This window comes from Lolium perenne, chromosome 4, assembly GCF_019359855.2.
Source record: "Lolium perenne isolate Kyuss_39 chromosome 4, Kyuss_2.0, whole genome shotgun sequence".
Lineage (NCBI taxonomy): Eukaryota > Viridiplantae > Streptophyta > Magnoliopsida > Poales > Poaceae > Lolium > Lolium perenne.
This window is the reverse complement of record NC_067247.2, coordinates 216,207,701-216,232,460: the sequence shown is the minus strand read 5'-3', so window position 1 is coordinate 216,232,460 and position 24,760 is coordinate 216,207,701. Positions and strand designations below refer to the sequence as shown.

Genomic DNA, 24,760 nt, shown 5'->3' with positions numbered 1-24,760 from the left:
GAGGCGCGCCCTGCGCCTTATAAAAACCCAACGACGAACCCTGGCCGAGTTCTTTCCTCTCTCTGCTCCAAATTTCATCCATACCGAAACCTAGCAGAGCCGGCCGTTCTTCGTCGCCGTCGATTGGGGCATCCCCGGACCTCGCCGCTATCACCATCGTCTCCGCCGTCCTCGATATGCTCTCTGTGCATAAGGAATCGGGTCGGGGCGAGCTGTAGCCTCGCCGTCGAGCTCATCTTCTCCGACGGTCGGAGCTGTCAATTCCGGTGAACCCGACCGCCACGGACCTCGCCGTCAAGCCCTGCGTCCTCCTGGTGAGCCGCTGAACCTCCTGGCATGCTCGCTTCGCTCCCTAGCTCGCCGTTGTGCCGCCGCACCGTGTCCCTGTCCGTGCCGCCGCTCGGCCTCGCCGGCGAGCAAGCTCCGGTGACCTTACCGGAGCGGTGCCGCCACCTTTTGGCTCCTCGCGGTGCGCTGGTTCAAATGGAACCAGTCGCCTAGCCGAGCATGGCCGGAATCGGCGACGCCGGCGACGTCTGCCCGCCGGCCAGGAGCTTCCCAGGCCACCTCACCGATTTTGACTCGGTCAAGGCACGCGTGGCAGGTGACCTGGCCACTGGCCCACCTGTCTGCGTCTGTAGGTAGTTATAACCCGGGTACATCTAGACATTTCATTTAAAGTTTAATTCCAGAAAATTGCTGCAACTTCAAATTATTGTAGAAAATTCATAAAAGCTCAGAAAAATACAAATGAGATATCAAAATTCTTATAAAAGAAAAATCTATCCAATAAAAATATAAAATGAAATTTATATTTTTAATAAAAAATCAATTATTTAATACTTGTTATTTAAGCCTTATTTATTAATTCTAAATTCAATTAAACTTCAATAATTAAGAAAAGTTTCTAAAAATAAATAAAAACCAGTAAGAAGGTAAATAAAACATTATAACTTATTTTCTTTAATTATTATTTTGTTAAATCCTTATTAGAAGGATTTAAACCTAATTAATAATTATCTTAATTATTAATTCATTAAAAATAATAAAATATCAAACCCAATATTATTTTTATTTCAAAGTTATTAATAATTTCAACTTGATAATGAAGTTCTTAACGTAAGAACTAAATAGTAATTATGAAACCTAGTTCCATTTTAAATAACATTATGGTTTCATAATTTCATGTGAACACTAATACCCTAATTCTATTATGAAATCCTAGTTCTACCATTTTCTGTGTAACCCTAAATGGTTTCCAAAACCTAAACACTAGATATAACAGGATATCATGTACTTCCTCTTGATTCATAGAACCATAATTATCAAATTAATACTTGCTATGTCCACATAAAATATAGGAACCTATCACTAAGACTTTAGCATTTCATGTATTCATCTCATCAAACCTAATTGATCAAATAGGAACACCTAAGTCTAAACCCTAAATTCCTATCATCAAAAGTATCAACCTTACTCATACCTATATAGCATCACACCATTGTGATGAACTCCAATAGCAACCATGCTAATATTGACATCATATCACATACACACTAAACCCTATTAGTGTGAGATAATTATTAAACATCCTATTTAGGAAACCACCATTCCCTACTTAGTGAATCCAATAACAAAACCTAGACCACCTCAACCTTGATTGTAATACTTCTTATTAATTAAGAAGTATGTTCTTCAAAAGTTATTCTTTTGAAGAAAACAAGGAATCATCATCAACCCTGCTTATAAAGACCTATAAACCCTAGCTAGCTATCACCAACAAGATGAACCAATCCTGATAGCAACCTTGTATGAATAATTGATTAGGATGCCTAGGCTTAACTCAGCCTTACCATCCCTAGGTGTTGATGAACCCAACTTTATTAGGATCCATCTACTACTTACTCCAGAAACCAATTAGAACCATAGAAAACCATAGATCCCCACAAACCTGATTATTATACTTGTTCTTTATTCTAGAACATGTTCTTCAAAAAATTATTCTTTTAAAGTATATATAATAATCAATCATTAACCATGACATATAGTGCTAAAACCAACCACTATTCATTACATGTTAGGATTACACCAAATCTTATGGTTGTGTACTATTAATGTTATTGCTATGATATATTGCAGCTCATGTTTAAAATACCAAATAATCACACCTGAATAAGAACCTTGTTTGTGAATCACTCTAAAAGTGCAAAACACCCTGAACTGATCATTACCACTCACTAATCCTAAATCATCGGGGTTAGGTCACGCTTAGAGCGATTGCATCTCATTCTTATGCATTATTGCATCCTTGCCAATCTTTTAAACATCGTCCTTACCTGACGATGATGCTATTTCATAATTTGGAGTTATTGCGTATCGAAGACCTTGCCTGCATAATCTTGCAGTCAAGAAAGGCAAGTTCATCACTTGCTCATGTCATTTGAGTATCTTTATCAAATTACTTGCAAAGTACTATGATTATCACTATTGCATAAAAACCAAAACCACTATTTTCATAACTATGAATATGACTATGTGGTGGGCAATGGAACCATGGATTGAGTTGATATGGTGGAGGTTCCATTGCAAGGGTTTATATCCATCTAGGATTAACAACAAATGTCGTCCAGTGATTCTTGTGCCGTAATACCCGTGTTAACCATAAGATCCGGAGTGGGACGGATTAGGCAAAAGTGTTTCCACCTCTCGTTCATCAACGGATGCTCATTACCGAGTGCACATGATCTTGCGAGACTTGATGCAGGGGTGGGAACCCGTAGAAGTCCCAACGGTAATGAGGTCTATGATGGGTTGCAACTTCCGGCGTAGGAATGTATGGTAGAGCCCTGCATTGACATCGTGGTCAGAGTCCACCCTGAAATCTATGGGAATAATGGGGCCGGCGTGGACCTAGGGTCGGAGTTTGCAGCAAAGGGTGGGTGTTCGAGGTAGCGGAGGAACATGATTGGCTAGACCTTATACCGGGCCTCACACCAAAGGAAGTGTGGACGAGTACATGACTCGGTTGGCACCAAGGTTAAGATCTCTTATGGGTAAAGCAACACACCTCTGCAGAGTGTAATGAATCGTGACCTGTCACTCCCTGTTCCGGGTTTGGAACTGCGAACGCTACCGGAAAGGAACTCCATGAAGTTCTAGTAAACCGGTGAAGGCTGACGGACATAGTTCTTCTGAATAAAAGCAACCTTTTGAAGAAATGGTTATGAAAACCTGCATTGGTATTAGACTTTCTGGTCTAATGCCGTAGCTAGTGCATTAAACACCTCTTTCCTATAATGAACTTGTTGAGTACGCTCGTACTCATCCCACTCTTAAATCCCCTGCTTAGATATGGAGGCATCGAAGGAGGATCTACAGTGCAACTCGAAGACCGAGGAGTCAACAACTACTTCAGGAGACAGGAACCTGCCGGAAGAGTCATATACCACATCCACCATGGAGAAAACCTAGATTAAGTAGTAGAAGGGAACTAGCCCCCTAAACCTAGCTCCTATTTAGCTAGAATCTATTCATAACCTCTATAGCTAGTTAAATACTCTACAAATAGAGTGCGTGATAAGACTAGACTACGAGTCGTTCTTCTGGAGTTTATTTGCAGTTTTACCTCATTGTAAAGTAGGAGGCTATGATGATTTTATGTAACAGAGTCAATGTTGTAATTCTATAGACATGCCTTGGACTCGCATATGTTTCTGTTGTACCACTCTGAGCGATATAATACTAGTGGAACGGTGTTTCATTGGTGTCATATCAGACTTGCATACTACACCATGCAGTGGTATGCCGGGTCACCACACTTGTCCCCCTTCGATGCAGTTTTGTTTTAAAAGCGCGAAATTTCCCCAGAATTTGCGATGCAATGCACATCCCTTTCTAAAATCTACCCCTCGATCGTCTCTAAACCTGGGACATTACAGCCTTTCCCCCTTAAAGAAAACTTCATCCCGAAGTTGTGGTTGTAATACCTGGAGAGTTCGGGGTATGTTTTCCTCAGGTCTTCCTCTTTTTCCCAGGTGGCTTCTCTCTCGGGGTGATGTTTCCACTGTATCTTGCAGTACTTAATAGCTCGATTCCTGAGTTGTTTCCAGTTTTCCTCGAGAATCTTTGATGGCTTCTCGATATAAGTCAAATCTGGTTGTAACTCGAGCTCATCATGTGACACTGGCTCATCTGGGGCCTTTAAGATTTTCCTGAGTTGCGACACATGGAATACATTGTGAACTTGAGCTAACCTTCCCGGTAGTTCCAATTCAAAGGCTAACCCTCGGTTTTGACTCAGAATCTTGAAAGGTCCGATGTACCTAGGGCTTAACTTCCCCTTTACTCCAAATCTCTGAAGTCCTTTCATCGGGCTCACCTTGAGATATACCATGTCTCCAACTTGTGGCTCCCATGTCCTTCTCTTCTGATCGGCATAACTCTTTTGTCGACTTTGGGCTATCTTAAGCATGTCTCTTATAATGTCAATGATCTGTTGCCTTTCTTTGACATAATCAGGATTAAACTCTTTGCTTGCTCCAGCTTCATACCAGCATATGGGTGATCTACACTTCCTTCCGTACAGAGCTTCGAACGGTGCCATCTTGATGCTGCTTTGATAGCTATTGTTGTACGAGAACTCTGCTAGTGGCAAGTGCTCCTCCCATGATCCTCTGAAGTCTAGAACACAAGCCCTAAGCATATCCTCTAGGATCTGGTTAGTTCTCTCCGTTTGTCCACCTGTCTGAGGATGATAGGCGGTACTGTAGTCCAGCTTAGATCCTAAAGCTTCATGTAATTGCTTCCAAAATGCTGACATGAACACGGATCCTCGATCTGACACGATCTTCTTGGGCACTCCATGTTTACTCACGATCTCTTTGATGTAAAGATCGATGAGTTTCTCTCCTTTATCATGTTGATTTACTGCTAAGAAGTGTGCACTTTTCGTTAACCGGTCCACGATTACCCATATCATATCCTTCTTTTTATTTGTCATGGGTAGTCCGGTGATGAAATCCATTCCTATCTCCTCCCATTTCCATTCTGGGATGGGTAAAGGTTGTAACTTTCCTGCCGGACTCTGGTGTTCAGCCTTCACTCTTTGGCAGGTATGGCATTCCGCCATGTATTGTGCTATTTCTCTCTTCATGTTATTCCACCAGAATAACTCCTTAAGATCCATGTACATCTTTGTACTTCCCGGATGTATGGAGTATGGTGTTTGATGGGCTTCCCGGAGTATTACTTCCTTGATCTCAGCAATATCAGGAACGCAAATCCTCTTCTGAAACCATAGTGATCCTGATTCTCCTCGGTGGAATTCTGATGGTCTTCCTTCATCAATCCTTCTCATCTCCTCCACGATGAATGGATCGTCCAACTGACCCATCATTATCTCATTCTTTAAGTTAACGTTTAGCTCATCGGCTACTTGTAAAGCCGATAGCCCTTCATGAGCCTCTTTCTCCCAAAGTTGTATTTGGGCTTGGCTTATTTCCTTCCTCAACTCCGGTGATAACTCTTGTTCTACTCCTCCAGTACTCTTCCTACTCAAGGCATCTGCTACAACATTGGCCTTTCCTGGAGTGTAATTGATGGTCAAATCATAATCCTTGATTAGTTCAAGCCATCTTTTCTGCATCATATTGAGTTCCTTCTGAGTGAAGAAGTACTTGAGACTCTTATGATCCGTATAGAGCTCACACTTGGCTCCATAGAGAAAATGTCTCCAAGTTTTAAGTGCAAATACGACTGCTGCTAGTTCTAAGTCATGTGTTGGATAATTCACTTCATGAGGTCTGAGTTGCCTCGATCCATAAGATATTACTTTCCGATCTGGATGAGTACGCAACCCAATCCATGCTTGGATGCGTCACAGTACACGGTGTAATCCTTGCCAACTTCAGGAACTGCTAACACCGGTGCCGTGGTGAGTTTCTCTTTCAGAGTTTGAAAACTCTTCTCACACTCCTCTGACCACACGAATGGTGTGTTCTTTCTTAACAGCTTTGTCATTGGTTCTGCTATTTTGGATAATCCTTCAATGAATCTCCGATAGTATCCTGCCATTCCTAGGAATCCTCGGATTTCCTTGACCGTCTTGGGTGCTTCCCAATCTAAAACTGCTGCTACCTTGCTCGGGTTAACAGCTATTCCATCTTTGCTAATGACATGACCAAGAAATTCCACTTGATCTAGCCAAAATTCACACTTGCTGAACTTGGCATAGAGCTGATGTTCTCTTAGTGTTTGCAACACTAACCTCAGATGTTCAGCATGTTCAGTTTTATCTTTGGAGTATATCAAGATATCATCGATGAATACGATGACAAACTTGTCTAAATATGGCATGAAGATCTTATTCATAAGATTCATGAAGATTGCTGGGGCATTGGTTAATCCAAAAGGCACTACAAGGTATTCATGATGTCCATACCTTGAGACAAAGGCGGTTTTCGGAACGTCTTCCTTCTTGATCTTTATCTGATGATAACCGGACCTTAGATCAATTTTGGAAAAGACTCCCGCGCCTCTAACTTGATCAAATAGATCTTGTATTCTAGGAAGTGGGTACTTGTTCTTGATTGTGACATTGTTCAAATTCCTGTAGTCTCCGCACATCCTTCTACCTCCATCTCTTTTATCCACGAAGATCACAGGTGATCCCCATGGTGAAACACTCCCTTGTATGAATCCTTTCTGTTCCAAGTCATCCAATTGCTCCTTAAGTTCTTTCAACTCCTTAGGCCCCATCTTGTATGGTGCTTTAGCAATCGGAGCTGTTCCCGGAATTAGGTCGATAGTAAATTCTATCTCCCTATCTGGTGGCATTCCAGGTAATTCCTTAGGAAACACATCCTGGAATTCATTTACTACATGTATATCTTCCAACTTCACTTCCTTCATGCTATTCAGCTGTAGCTCAACTTCGATCTGGGTATGCTTGTCTCCTTGGTAGATCATTCTACTTCCATCGGGGCTTTTCAAAGACACAGTCTTGTTCACACAGTCGATCAATGCTCCGTTAGCTTCTAACCAGTTCATACCAAGAATGACATCAATGTCCTTCATCGGTAAAATGAACAGGTCTGCGTCAAACGCGCATTTATTGATCATAATGACTTGTTTTTGTTTGGTATGGGTTACTACTATCGTTCCCCCCGCGGAAAGTATGGTTATGGGTGTATCTAACTTAGTGCAACTAATCCCATGTTTGATGATGAATTGCTGAGAAATGAATGATGTAGTTGCACCTGTATCAAAAAGTACTTTGCCAAGATGAGTAAGTATCTGGAGCGTACCTATCACTGCCTGATCGGACTTAACCACCTCCTCCAAGCTGGTGCAGTTTAACTTGCCGAAGGGTTTCTTGTTCTTCCAATTTCCTCTGGTGTTTCCTCCTCGGCTTCCTCCTCCTCCAGACTGTCCTCCTCCATTCTTATTCCTTGGGCAATCCTTCATCATGTGCCCCTCCTCATGACAACCAAAACAGATTATCCTTGGCCTCTTGCAATCCTTGGAGAAATGTCCTGGTTTTCCACAGCTTCGGCATAATACCAGGTTTGCAGGCTGGAATCCTTGATTCCTCTTTTGGTTGTTGTTGTTGTTGTTGTTGTTGTTGTTGTTGTTGTTGTTGTTGTTGCAGTAGTAGTTGTTGTTGTTGTTGTACCTTGGTTTGAAACTCAAGCCAGTGTTAGGCTTGTTGATGACAAACCTCTTAGGCTCGAATTTAGCCTTCTTCCTCTTCTCATCTCGCAGTTGCTTGAAGTCATCTTCAAGAGTGATGGCTGCATCCACCAACTCTTGGAACTCAGTTGCCCTCATCATCCTAAGCTGAACCTTGAACTGGGGATTCAATCCCCGCATGAACCTCTTTTTCTTCTTGTCCTCGGTGTTGACCTCCTCAACAGCATACCGGGACAGCTTCGAAAACTCCCTGACATAAGTCAGGATGGCCTTATCCTTCTGCTCGAGACTTTCAAATTCTCGACGCTTCAACTCCACAATGCTTTCAGGGACATTGGATTCCCTGAACTTCCTCTTAAACTCCTCCCAGGTGAATACCTTCCCAGCCGGATAAACGGCTACTATATTGTCCCACCATGATGCGGCAGGTCCACACAACAAGTGTGTTGCGTATCTGACCTTCTCCAGGTCATTGCATCCGACGGTGTTGAGCTTTCGCTCCGTGTCCATCAGCCAATCCTCTGCGTCCATAGGCTCGGGCGCGTATGCGAAGGATATAGGCTTAGTATTCTGGAAGTCTGACAGAGTGACTCCCTGGTTATCAGGTCTTTCCACCTTGTTTTGTTGAAGCAGCTCCTGGAAGAACTTGTTCTGCTGCTCCAACGTTATCCGTTGCCTTTCCTCCATCATTTGCATGTACTGGACGAAGTTCTGCTGCGTCATGGGTGGTGGTGGTGGTGGAAACTGATTTCTGGCTGCTTCATCAGCCTCTTCCTTCTGCTTAGCCTCGCGCTCCATGCGCTGCGCTTCACTCTCCTCTCCTACCGGTCCCGACATATCCCCCTAGTTCTGCAACACAAGGTGATACTCATAATTACTCCATGCGCAAGTTTTCTGAGCTCAACTTTCTGCACAGAACTAGTCACGCAATGGAAATCAAGAAGCAAATCCAAATCATTCAAAACATATACCATGTATATACATAATTAAGTGGTCTTATTACAATACTCAAGTCGATGTGAGTATGCAAACTCACTTATTGAAGTATATGTACAAATTTCTACAAATATTACACACTACAATACATGTGGTACTTATGTATTGTAGTCTCGCCTCCCTTGGTGGTCTCTAGTCGTACTTTACTCCCGGTACATCCCAGGCTTCCATCCGGTCGAACGTGTCGTCCTCCTGACAGAATCTGGAACGTAGGGTCTTCCCGTTGGCTGGTAGTCGGAATCAGAGGATGATCCGAGGGAGAAATCTGTGTTCATGAATTGATTATTCAAAACATCATAATCCACCCATCGGGTATACTCCCCTGTGACTCCACCATAGGTATTACCTCCATCAGTATCTGACTCGATCAGTATAGGGTACTCCTCATAGTCACCCCTATTATACTGATTGCCCTGGAACTGGGTTGTGGCGTCCTCATTCATCTCCGCATTATTTCTGACTGAATTGCCAGAGTTTCCGGTGTCTGACCCCCAACGCCAACCTGTTGAGTTCTCTATAGGAGTCTCGGAACGCTGATTGTTTCCGGATTCCTCTCCACCCTCATATCCTCTATAGGAACTACTAGGATAGTACCTAGGTGTAATGGGTGTGGTTTGTAGTTCGGGATGGTCGGTACTAATGTAATCACCAGCTGAGTAAACTGGTGTGTGTACTTCATTCTCCATGGTTTCCTTCCCCTTAGTCTCCTCCTTGGGTTCAGTGAACTCCTCTAGCATTGTATCAATTGCCCCCGACAGATGTCGGTTCAACTGAAAGAACAATGACAGTAAGTTACGGCTATTGTCCATGTCCTTAGCGGCTTCTGCTGGTTTGCGTTTTGCAAATTTGAAGTGGTTAAGCATAGGATCATCTTCCTCCTCCATATGAGGAATGTGTGAGAATTCGGAACCCATAAGCTCTTTCGTCTTATGCTCCCGGATATCAGTGATGGCTCTCATAATGGCTATATGGTAGGCTGTTTGGGTAGTTCTAGCCTCTCCTGCTGGCATCACTATGCTCATTCCTAGGGATTCTGGAAGTCTTAGTCCTACCCTACACTTCGCCAATACAGTACCGTCGTGGTACATGTATTTCTTTACTTGGATTTGGGGATCACACCCAAATTCAAGTAACATGGCACGAAGAATATATGCGAGTCCTCCTTCATATTCACTCAGTGTTGAATTCATCACTTTCACGTTTCATCCCGGACGTGAACTTGCCATAGTTGGCTGTAGAAATAGAAAGAATATAAGATTAGTAATAATGCATCATAATAGAGATAATAAAGAATTATCGCACTAAAAGATATGATTGTTGTATTCTCAAGTGAATATACACCATATTTTTAGAGAATTCTTTACTAATCCTATTTGACTCCTAACGTTCGGTCTCATTTACTAGGTTCCAACCTAAGGTCAAAGCTTTTGCTCTGATACCAACTGTGGTGACTGTGAGGACCCCGGACTAGCTGTCCGAAATTCCCTGTTATGTATACAGTTCACGATCCCATGATCAGTGTGTCGTGAACACATAACCGAACTGATATCAAATTACACCATCCATTACAAAGCGGAATAATAAAAATTACAATGCGGTCACATGACCAATAATTACATATAGCCCCGAAGGGCGTAACTTAATCATCAGAGTAGCGGAATCACATCAGCAGCGTAGAGCCCGAGTCATCTGCCTTAACCCTACAAAGTAATCGATCGGGAGAACGTTCCTAGCTCGCATAGACGTCGTCCAATCCTTCTTCATTTGTCGAATTCCTCCAAGTCTGGCCAAGTAAATAGCCAGGGACAAAGCCGTGAGTACATTTGGAATTGTACTCGCAAACCATCAAGAAGGTACTTTGCAAGAGTGCAAGATAACAAGTGCTAATCTAGATGACAAGAGGGAAGAGCTAATTTCTCTTGTGGAAATAGCATGTAGAAGAGAAGTAGTTTCTCTTGTGGATGTAGCATGATAAAGAGAAATAGTTTCTCTTGTGGATGTAGCATCCCAACATCACAGTTGAAGGGGACACTAAGAAGATCCTATGACATCTCTATATCTTTGTTGAAGAAGATACTTCAAAAGAGTTCTACAACATAAAACACTAGGATGGTAGTAACCCAGTTTATTTCCTTTCCGACCATCTCCAAATGGTCATCACAACTTTCCAGTACCTTCCCGGTACTCCGAAAACAAGTTCCTTCCTTTCCTTTGTCAAACACTTTCATAAAACAAAACTCTTTAGGCTAAGCAACAGCCATTCCAACCGTCCATGACCGCGGACACGGCTATTCGAATAGATTTGACTCTTTAGAGTTTGCACACTTTCCCCACAAGATCCGCGAGTTCATCATGTGGGCATCATCCCCGCATATCAACTATGCCACGACAAAAACTCGGACATAGCCTTTCGCCTATTCGTCTTAGCACGGGATCCTACCCTATGGAGTATGTACCTCCCCGGCACCGTGGCAGCCCACCTCACTTTGAGCGTGGCTCCACCGCCAAGCCAGGAGAGCCATAGTGTCTTCCGGACGGGTCAGCCCCGAAGGCCTCCCGTTATACTATTGTCTCCACCAACGACAATCCGGATTCAGGGGTAACCTTACCCTTATATAGTTGTGCGGTGTCCCATGTTAAGAAGAACAAACTACGAGCTAAGCCCCGTCCCACTCCAGGGTAATGTGGTTGCGCGGGTTAATTGTCACGGGTGAATACTTAGACGCCAAAGTTTTCAAAAACAAGATTTTCTTTCCAACCATCTTTGCCAAGATCCTTTCCTTTCATAAACACACACTTGGGTAAGTTCCAACTCACCCAAGGTTTTCAAAAATTCTTTTCAACAAGGTATTTTTCCAAGGGGGTTCCCAACCTATAGTTTTATGAAGGAACTAAGAATCACAATGACATGATGCTAGCCATCATACCACTAAGGATATGATAATTGAGGTGTCAAGGGGATCATACATACTTAGGATAAGCATGCATAGGGACATCATAACTAAGATGATTCAACAAGGGTCATGATGTTAATCATCATACTTAGGTGACAATATAAGTGGTCAAGGGGGCATACATGCTTAGGGTAAGCATGCATAACATCAACAAGGGGGTTCACATACTTGGGAGCAAGTATGCAGAGCATCAACAAGGGGTTCAACATACTTTGGGAATAAGCATGCATAGAGTAGAGGACCAAAAATCACATATGATACAAGGAACCAAGTGTATAATGGAGCAATGAGCACAACAAGAAGGATAAATAGCAAGATATCAAAAGATGGCTTGCCTTGGCTTATTTGTCCCTGGAATTCTGCAACTCCATCCATATAAGAATCCCATCAATATAAATAAAATCCTTATTCGAACCACTTCTTCTTCTCCGGAATTGTTCGCATCTATCGCCAGAAAATATAAAAGGAACACAATCAACACATGTCACCAACAAACAAACATGCAACAATCAGTAGCTAACCACTCAACCAAGGGCTAACTAAGTACTTATAGATATTACAAAACAACTTTAAGAGTTTTATTTTAGAAAACCCAATTTATTCATCTAATAAAGGCATGAGAGCCTCACAAATAAGCAATTGCCTCCTTGGTTATTACCAAGGCATAAATTAATTATCCCCTGGTATATAACACCACAAAGAAGACAAGTGCAATGGTTAGGCATCAAAAGCATTCGTATTTTATTTTTAAACATTTTTTTGGAAAAACAGAAAACATTTTCTTACTTTATTTTGCTCACAAAATAAAACACAAGTACTACAAACAATAATTATATCTCTGGATATCTATTCAAACCTAGATTCATACAAAATTGGATTCACCAATTTTGTAAGCATAAAATATTTTTAATAAATAAAATACTATTCAGAGGGTCCAATTTAAAGTTTAAAAACTTAGAAAAACTAAGATGCTCAATTAAATATGAGCTTTGGATATGTTGTTTAGAAAAGTAATGTGAGTACAACAAAAGTGGTTTCACTCAAAAATAACATTTTATGCTCCCTAAATAAATCCTCAAACACAGATTCTGAATAAGCTTGTATTAAATACCACAATTCCATATTTTGTCCTAAAATACTCAAACCAGTGCCAAAAATTGGGTAATAGCATATGGTTAACTAAAAAATTGGATTTGGGTTCAAATTATTTTTGAAACACTCACAGTTGAATTATCAAGGCCACTGCATGTTTGTACCATTTTAAAAACTGAGGAAAACCTAAAATAGATCTTAGTCTAAAACTTGCCTGAGGTAATTAGGATTTTATTATAGGACACTAACAAATTGGAATCACTTGATTTGGATCAAAAATGAAATTTTGGTGAATTAATTTCGAGTGAGATGAGTTGCAGGATTAATTTCCAGGAAATAGAGAGAGAGGGCACATGCTGAATTGTTCTGGGCCGTGCAGAGATGAATCGGGCCGGCCCAGAGGGGTGTTTCCAGGTGGCGCTTGTAAAAAAACAAAAAGAAGGCGGAGAGGGCCCGTGGTGGGCCAGGCTGCATGGGCCAGCGTGGCCACAGCCATGCACGGTCGGATCGGGGTCGTCTCTTTCCTTCGCTACGCACGCTCGGGAAAAACAGAAGAACGACGGGACGGTCCAGGGACTCACCTGCGAGCAGCGGAGGGCACCGGCGGAAGCTGGGCGGCGACGGCGAGCCTGGGCGGTCCAGCGGAGAGTGGAGGAGGTCCGCGTGTCCAGCAGCTCCTCCAGCTACCGCAGCTCTCCTCCCGACGGGTCCCTGCTCGCAGCACCTCCGGGACGGGCGACGTCGGCGGCGGCTACTGGGGTCCTGGGAAACGCGGGGCAGTGGGTTAGAACAAGAGGACGACGGCGAGCAGCATGGAGCAGAGATTAAGGGATGAGGACGCTGGGGGCGAGTTCGTCCTTGCTCGTCATCCGCACGGTGACCATGGCGGTGGCGACCATGCTGGCCTGCCGCAGCCAGGGGAGTGCCTCAGTGTGTTCTGCGGGAGCTTGGGGAGGTATAGAGGAGTGGTGGGAGGTGAGGTGCTGTGAGGAAGAAAGAGGTGAGCGGGGCGGCTTTTATAGCCGAGGCCAGAGCTCCGTGGGCGGGCGCGCCGCGGCCTCGGCCAATGGGCGGCGGGAGGTGACGTTGGGGCGGTGCTGGGCGATGATGTTTGCAAGGCTGGCGTCATCTCTCGAGCTGTGTCGCGCTTCCCCGTGTGGCCGAACGCGGCCAGGGATGGGCGTGAGCTCAAGAACGCGTGCGTGCTCTGGATGGCGTGGACGCGACGGACTGGGGGTGGCGAACTCGAGTGGGAGGCGCTGGCTCATTATTTCGTCAGGCAGGGTGTCTGGGGAACTCGCGGAGCAGGTCGACTGGCGCGGGCTCGGGCAGAAGAAGAGATGATGGAGGCGTGCGCATCTTTTGGCCGGGATTTCGGGAGGAAAAGGAAGAAGACACGAGAAGGGCTCATGCATGGATGCTACCAGGTGGGGTCAGGGATGAGATGGGTATGTCTACCCACGTTGTGGTTGGCTAGGAGAGAGGACAAGATCTCCACCAGATTTGCACCCATCAAACTATGTCTCGGCCTCCTCTTTCTTCAAGATTCGATGGCCATAAAGGCTTTGTAGCTAGGAGTGCACCATTGTACATGATGAAGAGAAGGTGCAGGTTAGTTGGCTGGTATGATTGGAATGGTAAAAGTGCAAGGTTGGAAAGATAAAGAATTAGAAATAGGTTTGGTCTAATATTTTCCGAAAACTAGATTGAGAAGGATCCCACAACTTTGACACAAGATGTGTATTTTTCCTTAGGGAAAACGTGAGGAAACGGGTGTGGTGCAGCAATCCATGAACTTTGGAAATTTTTCAGAAAAGGTTTGGTTGCTCTTTTTATTTTATTTGATTTCCAAGTAAAGCCACAATAGAGCTAAGGTTGGGGATTTGAATGGTTAAAAAAAGACCAAGGTGGTACTTTCGGTTAGTTATGCTTTTTGCCAAGTTATGGCATTGCATAATTTCACCCAATTTAAAATATAAGGTTTGATGCAAGAAATGATAGAAACATCATTTCAATGCATTAAAAGAGAATTTTAAATAAGAGTATGCCTTTGTAAAGATTACTTTTGGAAAAACTAATGAGGTACTATTCCTCACACCCTTTTCTTGATATCAAAAGCCAAAACCATAAGTTTGATAACCAGGGAGGGATATAATTTTAAGTGGCTAAAAGAGAGAGGAATACAAAAAGGAGTCAAGTTGAGAAAATAAATAAAGAAATATAGACAAGGAGGGTTTCTAGGGTTTTAGGTCCAGGGAGAGAAATTCAAAATCTGAAAATTTGGATCATTGCCATAGGGCATAGTACTGGTTTTCAAAGAGGATGCTTTGTTTTTTTAATTTCTCAAGGAAAAACTTCTAAGAGTGGGATCTGGATAACAGGATATAGAGAAGGCAATCAAGACACAAGTTGGTTAGGCCAAGTTGGACTATCTTGGAGAGGTAGGGGTGCAAAAATAGAGTACTTACTTGTTGGACAGAAGACCATTTTGTTCCAAGGTCAAGGCTGGATGGAGTTGTGATCTTGAATGATGGATATGTGAGATGTATTATTGGTAATGAAAATACCATGGATATTTGATCATAGATCAAATAGTCTTAAATTTTGTGTCTATGGCCTTGAGTTGATTTAAAGTAGATAAATAGGGTTACTTGAAATACTTGAAAAGAGGCAGGATTTTTTTTTAGAGGAGAAGGATGATCCTTAGAGGAAATAAAATGAAATATGGATCATCCCATTTTATTTTAAGATACCAAAACTACATATAGAAGCTTTTAGAATCACACAAGTAAGGGTAAGCCATTTCGTAAATACTTTGCGCCAAAACAAAATTATCTTTATAGAAAAAACTTTTTTTGATACTATGATCTAAGGTGACCATAGCCAGTTTTAAAGGAAAGGTTTTTGGTAAGATCCTTTGAATTAAGATTTTGAGTCATAGGACAAACAAAAGAGGTTTGCTGACTTTTCTCAAAAGCTTCAAATGTTTTTGAAGAGAGGAGGTTAGGGTAATACAAGAGTGACCATAGTTTAACTATTTTTCTTGAGACTAGAAGATGTGAGTTGAGGTACTTCTGGGAATACACCAATCAAATGAGACATAGGTTTCTATGTATTGGTAGGTAAAGGAAAAGAATTTTCCAAGGCCACACATGTGTTTTATTAGGTGAGTTGCTTGTTTGACCACTAGAGGTGTTGTTCTTTGGGGTAGTTCAAGACAAAACTCAACAAGCAAATCAAGACAATTCATCTACCAGCAGATCAAGGCAAAACATCTTTAACAAATCATCTAATTAGTCTTTAGAAAAAAAAATTTGTTCCCCCTAATTTTTGCACTAAGGACAACTAAACATGGTTGCAAAAGTTGGGGTGTGACAGTGACCCTGCATACCACTGTATGTTGTAGTATGCCAGTCGTTGATATAACATTCACAAAGTACCATTCCGCAAATATTACATCCCTCAGAGTAGTACAACAGAACATAGCAGGTCCATAACTCATTCATTTATTATTACAAGCATAATGTACATATCATCACGGAGCTCCTCTTGGGTCCTAAGAGGGATACTCCTGGGTTCGAGGCGAACCCAACTTAACTTATAATACAAGAGTCTTACTAAGTGGTACATTTATTCCCTCGAGCAGCTAAGTACTAAGAGTTTGCACTGCTCGGATACTAGTACTACTAGGTAGGTCTACACGTGCTCTCCTCCGGAACCCTCCCCGGTTCCGTAGACTATGAGGTAGTCTACACCTTCGACACCTCCAGAGAGGTCTCGTTCTTCATAGCCGATGATGTCGGCTCCTTCAGGGTTGTCGTTGTCCTCCTCCAGATGGTTCAGACAATCTAAGCAGGGGATTTAAGAGTGGGATGAGTACGAGCGTACTCAACAAGTTCATTATAGAAAAGAGGTGTTTAATGCACTAGCTACGATATTAGACCAGAAAGTCTAATACCAATGCAGGTTTTGATAAACATTTCTTCAAGAGGTTGCTTTTATTTCAAAGAACTATGTCTGTCAGCCTTCACCGGTTTACTAGAACTTCATGGAGCTCCTTTCCGGCCGCGTTCGTAGTTCCATATCCCGGAACAGGGAGTGACAGGTCACGGTTCTTTACACTCTGCAAAGGTGTGTTGCTTTACCCATAAGAGATCTTAACCTTGGTGCCAACCGGGAAGCTTTCCCGTCCACACTTCCTATGGTGTGAGGCCCGGTATAAGGTCATAGCCAATCATATTCCTCCGCTACCTCACACACCCACCCTTTGTTGCAGGCCCCGACCCTGGGTCCTCGCCGGTCCCATTATTCCCATATTAGGGTGGACCCCGACCACGACAACAATTCTGGGCTCATACCATAAACTCCTTCACCGGTAGCTGCAACCCCTCATAGACAGCAATACCGTGGGGAATATTATGGCTTCCCCAACCTACCGCTTGCACTTCGGCGATAAGTGTGCTACGGACAAAGCCGTGGGGACTTTTTTGGCCTCCCCAGCCTACCGCTTGCCCCGACAGATGACAAGTGTGCTACGGTAAAGCGCGTCCGTTGATGTACAAGAGGTGGAAATACGATCGACTATTCCGTCCCACTCCAGATCTTATGGTTAACACGGGTATTACGGCACAAGAATCACTGGACGACATTTGTTGTTGAATCCTAGATGGATATAAACCCTTGCAATGGAACCTCCACCATATCAACACAATCCATGGTTCCATTGCCCACCACATAGTCATATTCATAGTTATGAAAATAGTGGTTTTGGTTTTTATGCAATAGTGATAAACATAGTACTTTGCAAGTAATTTGGTAAAAATACTCAAATGACATGAGCAAGTGATGAACTTGCCTGAACACTGCAAAGTGTTGCAGTTGGATGGTGTGGACTGACCCTTGTCCTCTGTTGCTGAAAAATAGCATCATTGTCCGATAAGGGCAATGGTTAAAGAAGCATTGATGCATGATTCCAGTTTTAGGGTTTGTTTCCCCCTTCCGATGTCGTTAATATTTCATGTGAGAGGTTAATACTATGAATAATTTGGGGATACTCTTTTTAGGGTAAAATACAACCTTGAAATGTTGTCAAGGTGTTTTTAAAGTCCAAAAGAATTTATGGACTTATTTTCATTATTGAAAATATAAAGTGTGATTTAAATGATTATTATAATCATCAAATTAGGACTTATTCTTAGTTGTCTTCAATAATTCCTTTTGATATTTTATTCTGATAGAAAATTTTATGCTGAGCAGTTTTCATATTTTTAATTATTTTCTTAGAGATTTTATCCATTTTCTATTTAATTTCAAAGTTTCTGGTTTAATTGAATTTGTGAAGTTACTGAATTGCCCCTTGGGCCCACCTGTCAGGCGGTCGAGCTGGTTAGGTTGGACCAGCCCACTAGGCTCGGTCCAACCGACCCAGTCGCGTCGTCTCCCCCACGTCGCCCTAACCCTAATCCCCTCTCAGCTCCTGCGACGCCGAAATCGCCTCCGCCGTCGCCGCTTTATTCCGGCCGCCTCCTGCCCTTGCCGACGACGAGATGGAGCGGATATGGACCGCCTCTCGACGGCGGACATGGTGGTCCGCGTCGATCTAGCGCTCGCATCCCCGTTTGCTCGCCATCGACCCTCCCGTGCGCCAGGCTTTCGGCTTTCACCGCCGCCGCGCGTTGGAGGTGCCGTGGACCTTCCTCCTGGCGCTCCCCTGGGCGCGTGGTGCCGCGCTGGGGTGCTGTGGTGGTGGCCGTGGCTTGGCTTGGCCAGGCCTGGTGCCGCCGTGTGCCCTGGCGTGCGCCGCCGTGGCCGCCATGACCGTGTCGACCATCTCCTCCCCGGTATGTGCTCCTCCTTCTCCTCTGATACCTGTTCTTCCTCTCCTCCTTCCTCTGGATGCCCTGTCATCCAGCTTATTGTGCTGCTGCTACTACATCTATGTGCTCTGCTGCTGTGCTTGCTGTGGATGCGCGTATGCTGCTGTGCTGTGCTGCTGCCATGGATTCTAGCTGCCGCTGATGTGTGACTAGCTTGGCCTTGCTACTGCCATGATTCTGTGCAATTATCCTAAGCTATGTGCTGGCTTATGCTTGTATCTCTTGTTTGAAACTCTCCCTGTGATACGGGGCGACCTTCGGTCTCCACCGCATCATATTCGTCAACATCTACACGTCACGCAAAGGTGAATCTTCTCCTTTATGCGTTCCTACAAATGTCTCTCCTGAATGGTATGCTACTTCATCCTACGTCATGACCATGATAGGTATGCATCGCCGAGTATGGAGGAAGTGGATGACGCCATGGAGGCTCGAGGACTCAAGGTCAACGTCAAGGTCATGGGAAGCATGGAAGAGATCGTCAAGGAGAAGGGGACGCGCCGCGAAGGCCCAAGATCGCCGTCCAGACGACCCAAGACCGCCGCCCATCCCCACCGGCACTGCCGCCCTACCACTACACCTAAGGATGACGGCCATGTCGCCCTACCTGCACCGACACTACCGCCCCACTGCAAAGAGCATCAAATCTGAACCCTTTATCCCTTTGTATGCCTAAACTACCCCTCCTTAGTGGCTCCCTATATATAGGCTCCCACCTCCCCCTTCATTAGGTTAAGACATAACTTGAGTGAGAACTTGGCTTATGCCTCCACCATCCCTCCGGGATTAGGAAAACCCCCTCCTCTCTTAGACACAAATCTATGAGTTGTATCAAGGCACTTCTTATATGATTTATCTTTCGCACTTGTGATTCTACCGCGGTCTCTCACACGTGTGACTCCATAGATCGTATATCGGTCTTTCTCTCGGGGATTCTACCTCGTGTCTCTCCTTGAGGGATTCTATCGTGATAGTGGTTCGGGCTATCGGGAGTAAACCGGAATTGTATCGGGTTGCGTTGCGTGCATTCGCGTGTTCTTCGCCGTGTTCTTCGTGTTCTTCCTCTCCCCCGCCTTTCCCTCGGTCAATTCGTGAGATCGCGCAACCCACGTGGCCTTAGGCCGCATCATATGGTATCAGAGCAAAGGTTGCCACGAATTTGACCCTCAAATCTCTCCAATTTTCGCCCAAAATTTTTCCAAAAATATTGCCCCAAAAAATAGCTCGAAATTGGATCTGCAATTTGTTGCGTTTTTTGTGGTTTTGGTCCACGGATCTGATGTTACTGGTGTTGATCTACAAATCCCCCATCTTTTCCTGTCCAATTTCATCAATTTCTGCCCAGATTTGAGCATTTTCGGTCCATTTTCGTGAGGAACTGAGCAAGAATAGCTCGGGCAGTTCTTGGCCCGAGCGGCCATCATCTTCCACCTCCGAATCGCCCGTCGCTGCTCCCTCGCAGGCACCAACTGCCAGCTTCCGCCCTGGCCCTGCTCACGCCACCGTGCTCGCTCGACCAGGCTGCCTCCACCTCGCATCCGCTTCGGCCGACCGGGATCGCGCTCACGCTGCCGCCGCTTCCGCTCGATCCGCCGCACCACCTGCGCCTCGATCCACACCACAGCAAGCTGCAGCTCGCCCCGCTCAACTCCCGCTCGAGCCCCACCAGCTACACGCGCAGCATCTTCCACAGCACCGCACCACCAGCTCGAGCTAGCCGCCACGCAGCGCGCGCCCACCAAGCCAAGCCGCCTCCGCTCCTCAGCTTGCCGCCCACGCGCCACCACCAAGCCTCCGCTCTGCTCAAGCCGCTCAGGCCGCACGTCCGCCCGCTCATCCTCACTGCCCCAGGTCAACTACCCGGCCAGGCCGCGCACGCAAGCAAGCGCCCAGGCGCAAGCCGCCGCCCAGGCTGCTCCCTGGCAACCTCGCTGCGCTATGCGCCACCCACGCTGCGCTACGCGCCACCCACGCCGTGCTAGCTCCGCCCCGCAGCAAGCTGCAGCTCGCCCCGCTGCTCGCTCTCCCATTTTGTTTTGCTATTTTCTACTATCCGTTATGGTCGCGTGGGTGCGTTGCGCTCTCTCTCCGATTTTGGTTTGTTATTTTTCTTGTTGTGGTCGCACGATGAATCAGAACGTACACGGATTGGTCTCTGCTTAGGTAGGTGCCAAGTCGGGAGACATACGCCTCCTCATGATGATTTTGACGGGCGAAGAGGAAGGACCAACCGGATTTTTTTTTAAACCTACCAACACCACGGATTGCCATATAATACTTCATCAACTTGTAAATATAAGCCATATAGTTTTTGGCATGGAAATTAAGAACCTGAATTCTATTCCGTGCCAGGGCACACACCTCGTCTTATAGGGTGCTCACTCGTTACGTCCGTCGGATCAATATCACGCGGTGTGAAGAGTTTCTAGCGAGGACCAGACACACGTGCCGACTGACGCACCGCTCTCCTCTCGTCCAAACAAGCCTGAATTCTGTTCCGTGCCAGGGCAACGTCTCGTCTTACAGAGTGCTCACTCGTTACGTCTGTCGAATCAATATCACGCGGTGTGAAGGGCACCGTCTCATCTTACAGAGTGCTCACTCGTTTCCGTCGAATCAATATCGCGTGGTGTGAAGAGTTTCTAGCGAGGACCATACACACGTGCCGACCGACACACCGCTCTCCTCTCGTCCACACAAGTCCCCATCCTCACCCACACAGGAAAAATCCCCACCAACTTGAACACGAGCGATGGAATAGGCGATGGATTTGGGCGGACCACACGACGCCCGCGTTCCCAAGGTGGGGGCGGCGGCCATGGCATTTGTGCTGCTGCGGCCTGTGGGGAGGAGGAGGAACGAGCAGCACCGGTTCTCCACATGGCCTGGACCTCGACGGTGGCTGCTGCGAGATGCAGCTCGCATCCTGGTCAAGCGACGCCCTCGACGCTGGTGGCTGCGAGATGCAGCTCGTCCCCGGCGGCGGCCGCGTGACCACCTAGGTGCCGGTGGTTGCTCGCATCCCCGTCAGGACCCAGGAGTTCCTGATGTTGGAGATATGCCCAAGAGGCAATAATAAAATGGTTATTATTATATATCTTTGTGTTTATGATAATGTTTACATACCATGCTATAATTGTATTAACCGAAACATTGATACATGTGTGTTATGGAAACAACAAGGAGTACCTAGTAAGCCTCTTGTATAACTAGCTTGTTGATTAATAGATGATCATAGTTTCATGATCATGAACATAGGATGTTATTAATAACAAGGTTATGTCATTATGTGAATGATGTAATGGACACACCCAATTAAGTGTAGCATAAGATCACGTCATTAAGTTCATTTGCTATAAGCTTTCGATACATAGTTACCTAGTCCTTCGACCATGAGATCATATAAATCACTTATGCCGAAAGGGTACTTTGATTACATCAAACGCCACTGCGTAAATGGGTGGTTATAAAGGTGGGATTAAGTATTCGGAAAGTATGAGTTGAGGCATATGGATCAACAGTGAGATTTGTCCATCCCAATGACGGATATATATACTCTGGGCCCTCTCGGTGGAATGTCGTCTAATTAGCTTGCAAGCATATGAATGGTTCATAAGAGATGACATATCACAGTACGAGTAAAGAGTACTTGTCAGAAGACGAGGTTGAACGAGGTATAGAGATACCGATGATCAAACCTCGGACAAGTAAAATATCGCGTGACAAAGGGAATCGGTATCGTATGTGAATGGTTCAATCGATCACTAAGTCATCATTGAATATGTGGGAGCCATTATGGATCTCCAGATCCCGCTATTGGTTATTGGTCGGAGAGAAGTCTCAACCATGTCTGCATAGTTCGCGAACCGTAGGGTGACACACTTAAGGTTTGATGTCGTTTAAGTAGATATGGAATATGGAATGGAGTTCGAATTTTTGTTCGGAGTCTCGGATTGTATCCAGGACTTCACGAGGAGTTCCAGAATGGTCCGGAGAATAAGATTCATATATAGGAAGTCACTTTCCAAGTTTGGAAATGATCCGGTGCATTTATGGAAGGTTCTAGAAGGTTCTAGAAAAGTCCGGAAGAAATCACCATGGGAAGTGGAGTCCCGGAGGGACTCCATCTTGCATGGCCGGCCAAACCCTAAGGGGGAGGAGTCCCAGGTGGGCTCCACCTTGGTGGCCGGCCAACCCACCTCAAGGAAAGGTGGGAGCCCCACCTTGAGTAGGACTCCCCCCTTGAGTAGATTTCCCACTTTTGGGAGGTTTTGTTGTTGGGGTCTTATTCGAAGACTTGGACTACAACTCTTGGGGATTTCCACCTATATAATGAGGAGCATAGGGGAGGGGCCGGCTACACCTTGCCACCCTTGGCCGCAGCCCCTAGTTGGCCGGCGCCCAAGCCCCCTCTCCCCAAACCCTAGCTACCTCTCCTCCACATACAACTTCCGCATACGCTTAGGCGAAGCCCTGCCGGAGTTCTCCATCACCACCGCCACCACGCCGTCGTGCTGCCGGGATTCCGAGGAGGATCTACTACTTCCGCTGCCCGCTGGAACGGGGAGAAGGACGTCGTCTTCATCAACACCGAACGTGTGACCGAGTACGGAGGTGCTGCCCGATTGTGGCACCGTCAAGATCTTCTACGCGCTTTTGAAAGCACAAGTGATCATCTTCTGCAACAACGAGATCTAATCTCGTAGGCTTTGGAAACCTTCAAGGGTTGGTCTCGTTCATCCCCTCGTTGCTATCGTCTTCTAGATTGCATCTTGGCTTGGATTGCGTTCTCGCGGTAGGAATTTTTTTTGTTTTCTATGCTACGAATCCCATCACCTGACGGTGCCGACTAGAGAGGAGGAAGAAGGGGAGCTCAGGCGGCTCAGATCTACGCAACTACGACATGGAAAAGTAAAAAAAGGCAAGGAAAATAACTTATGTTTTTATTAGCGTGCCTCCCATCCTCCCTCTCCTACTCTTTTATAACCGAAGAGCAGGACCACGCTGATTAACAGATTGTGCTTATTACAACATAAACATGCTTAGCGCACGAAAGTAGCGGTTCAAAAAGGTAAAGACATCCTGGCCGTTGATTGGTGAAGCGAGTGATCTGGACCGTCCGTTGTCGATGGAGTGTCGATGTCGTTGACGGTTCCTGACACTTCCCCCTCCTAAAGACAAGACTTCAGGGATTGAACGACGGGAATGTAGCTTGCATGAAGTCAGCATCTTCCCATGTCGCCTCCTCCTCCGTCATGCCCTCCCAATGGATCAGCCACTGTGGAACGACCACCTCGTACTCTCCATTGCTCCTTGGTACCTGGCGACGCTGCAAGATTGTTAGTGGGGATTGTTTGAGCTTACCAGTCGGTGTGAGTAGGGGCAGCCTTGGGTTTGGCACTGTTGTATCTCCAATGTGCTTCTTGAGGTTGCTGACGTGGAAGACATCATGGAGCAGAGTACCAGCCGGCAATTGCAGCTTGTAAGCACGTCGACCCACTGTCTGAATGATTTTGAATGGCCCATACCACTTGGAAGCAAGTTTCAGAGGGTTTCCCCTGCCCAAGGCAGATTCTCTGTGTGGCTGCATTTTCAGATATACCATGTCACCGAGAAGAAAGCTTCTTGGGGTTCTGTTGTGATCAACATACTTCTTCATGGTGCGCTGTGCTTTTGCCAGGTTTTGTTGCAAGATGGTGATCATATTCTCCTTTTTCCAGCAAGGTTTGTTGAGCTTCAGTGGATAGTGTCGTCGGAGTGGGTAACTCTGTTAGTAAGGGAGGGGGTACTCACAGAGGGCTTCAAAGGGGGACATTTTGATGGCTGTGTGGAAACTAGTATTGTACCATAATTCTGCAGCTGGTAGCCATGCACTCCACTTCTTTGGTTCTTGAAATGCCATGCATCTAAGGTACTGCTCCATACATTGGTTGACTCTTTCAGTTTGCCCATCTGATTCTGGGTGATAGGCAGTGGAGAAGTGCAAGGAAATTTTCATGGCAGAAAATATTTCAGTCCACAGTTTGCTGAGAAATATTCTATCCCTGTCTGTGATTATAACAGTAGGGGGGCCATGGAGCTTCAGAATATTGTCCATGAAGATTCGGGCAATCTTTTGCACAATGTATGGATGATCTAGAGAAAGGAAATGAG

At 45.2% G+C, this 24,760-nt stretch overlaps 1 protein-coding gene across 1 annotated transcript; it reads right to left on the bottom strand.

Moving 5' to 3' along the window:
* Positions 1-23,792: 23,792 nt before the first annotated feature.
* Positions 23,793-24,212, bottom strand: LOC139839276 (uncharacterized). Its single transcript, XM_071829323.1, has one exon. It carries the CDS (start codon positions 24,210-24,212, stop codon positions 23,793-23,795), a length of 420 nt encoding a protein of 139 aa, XP_071685424.1.
* Between the last annotated feature and the right edge of the window lie 548 nt (positions 24,213-24,760).

What these genes read in the sequence shown, in the direction of transcription:
- LOC139839276 (XM_071829323.1), bottom strand. Translation starts at nt 24,212, where the DNA reads ATGGTATATCTGAAAATGCAGCCACACAGAGAATCTGCCTTGGGCAGG.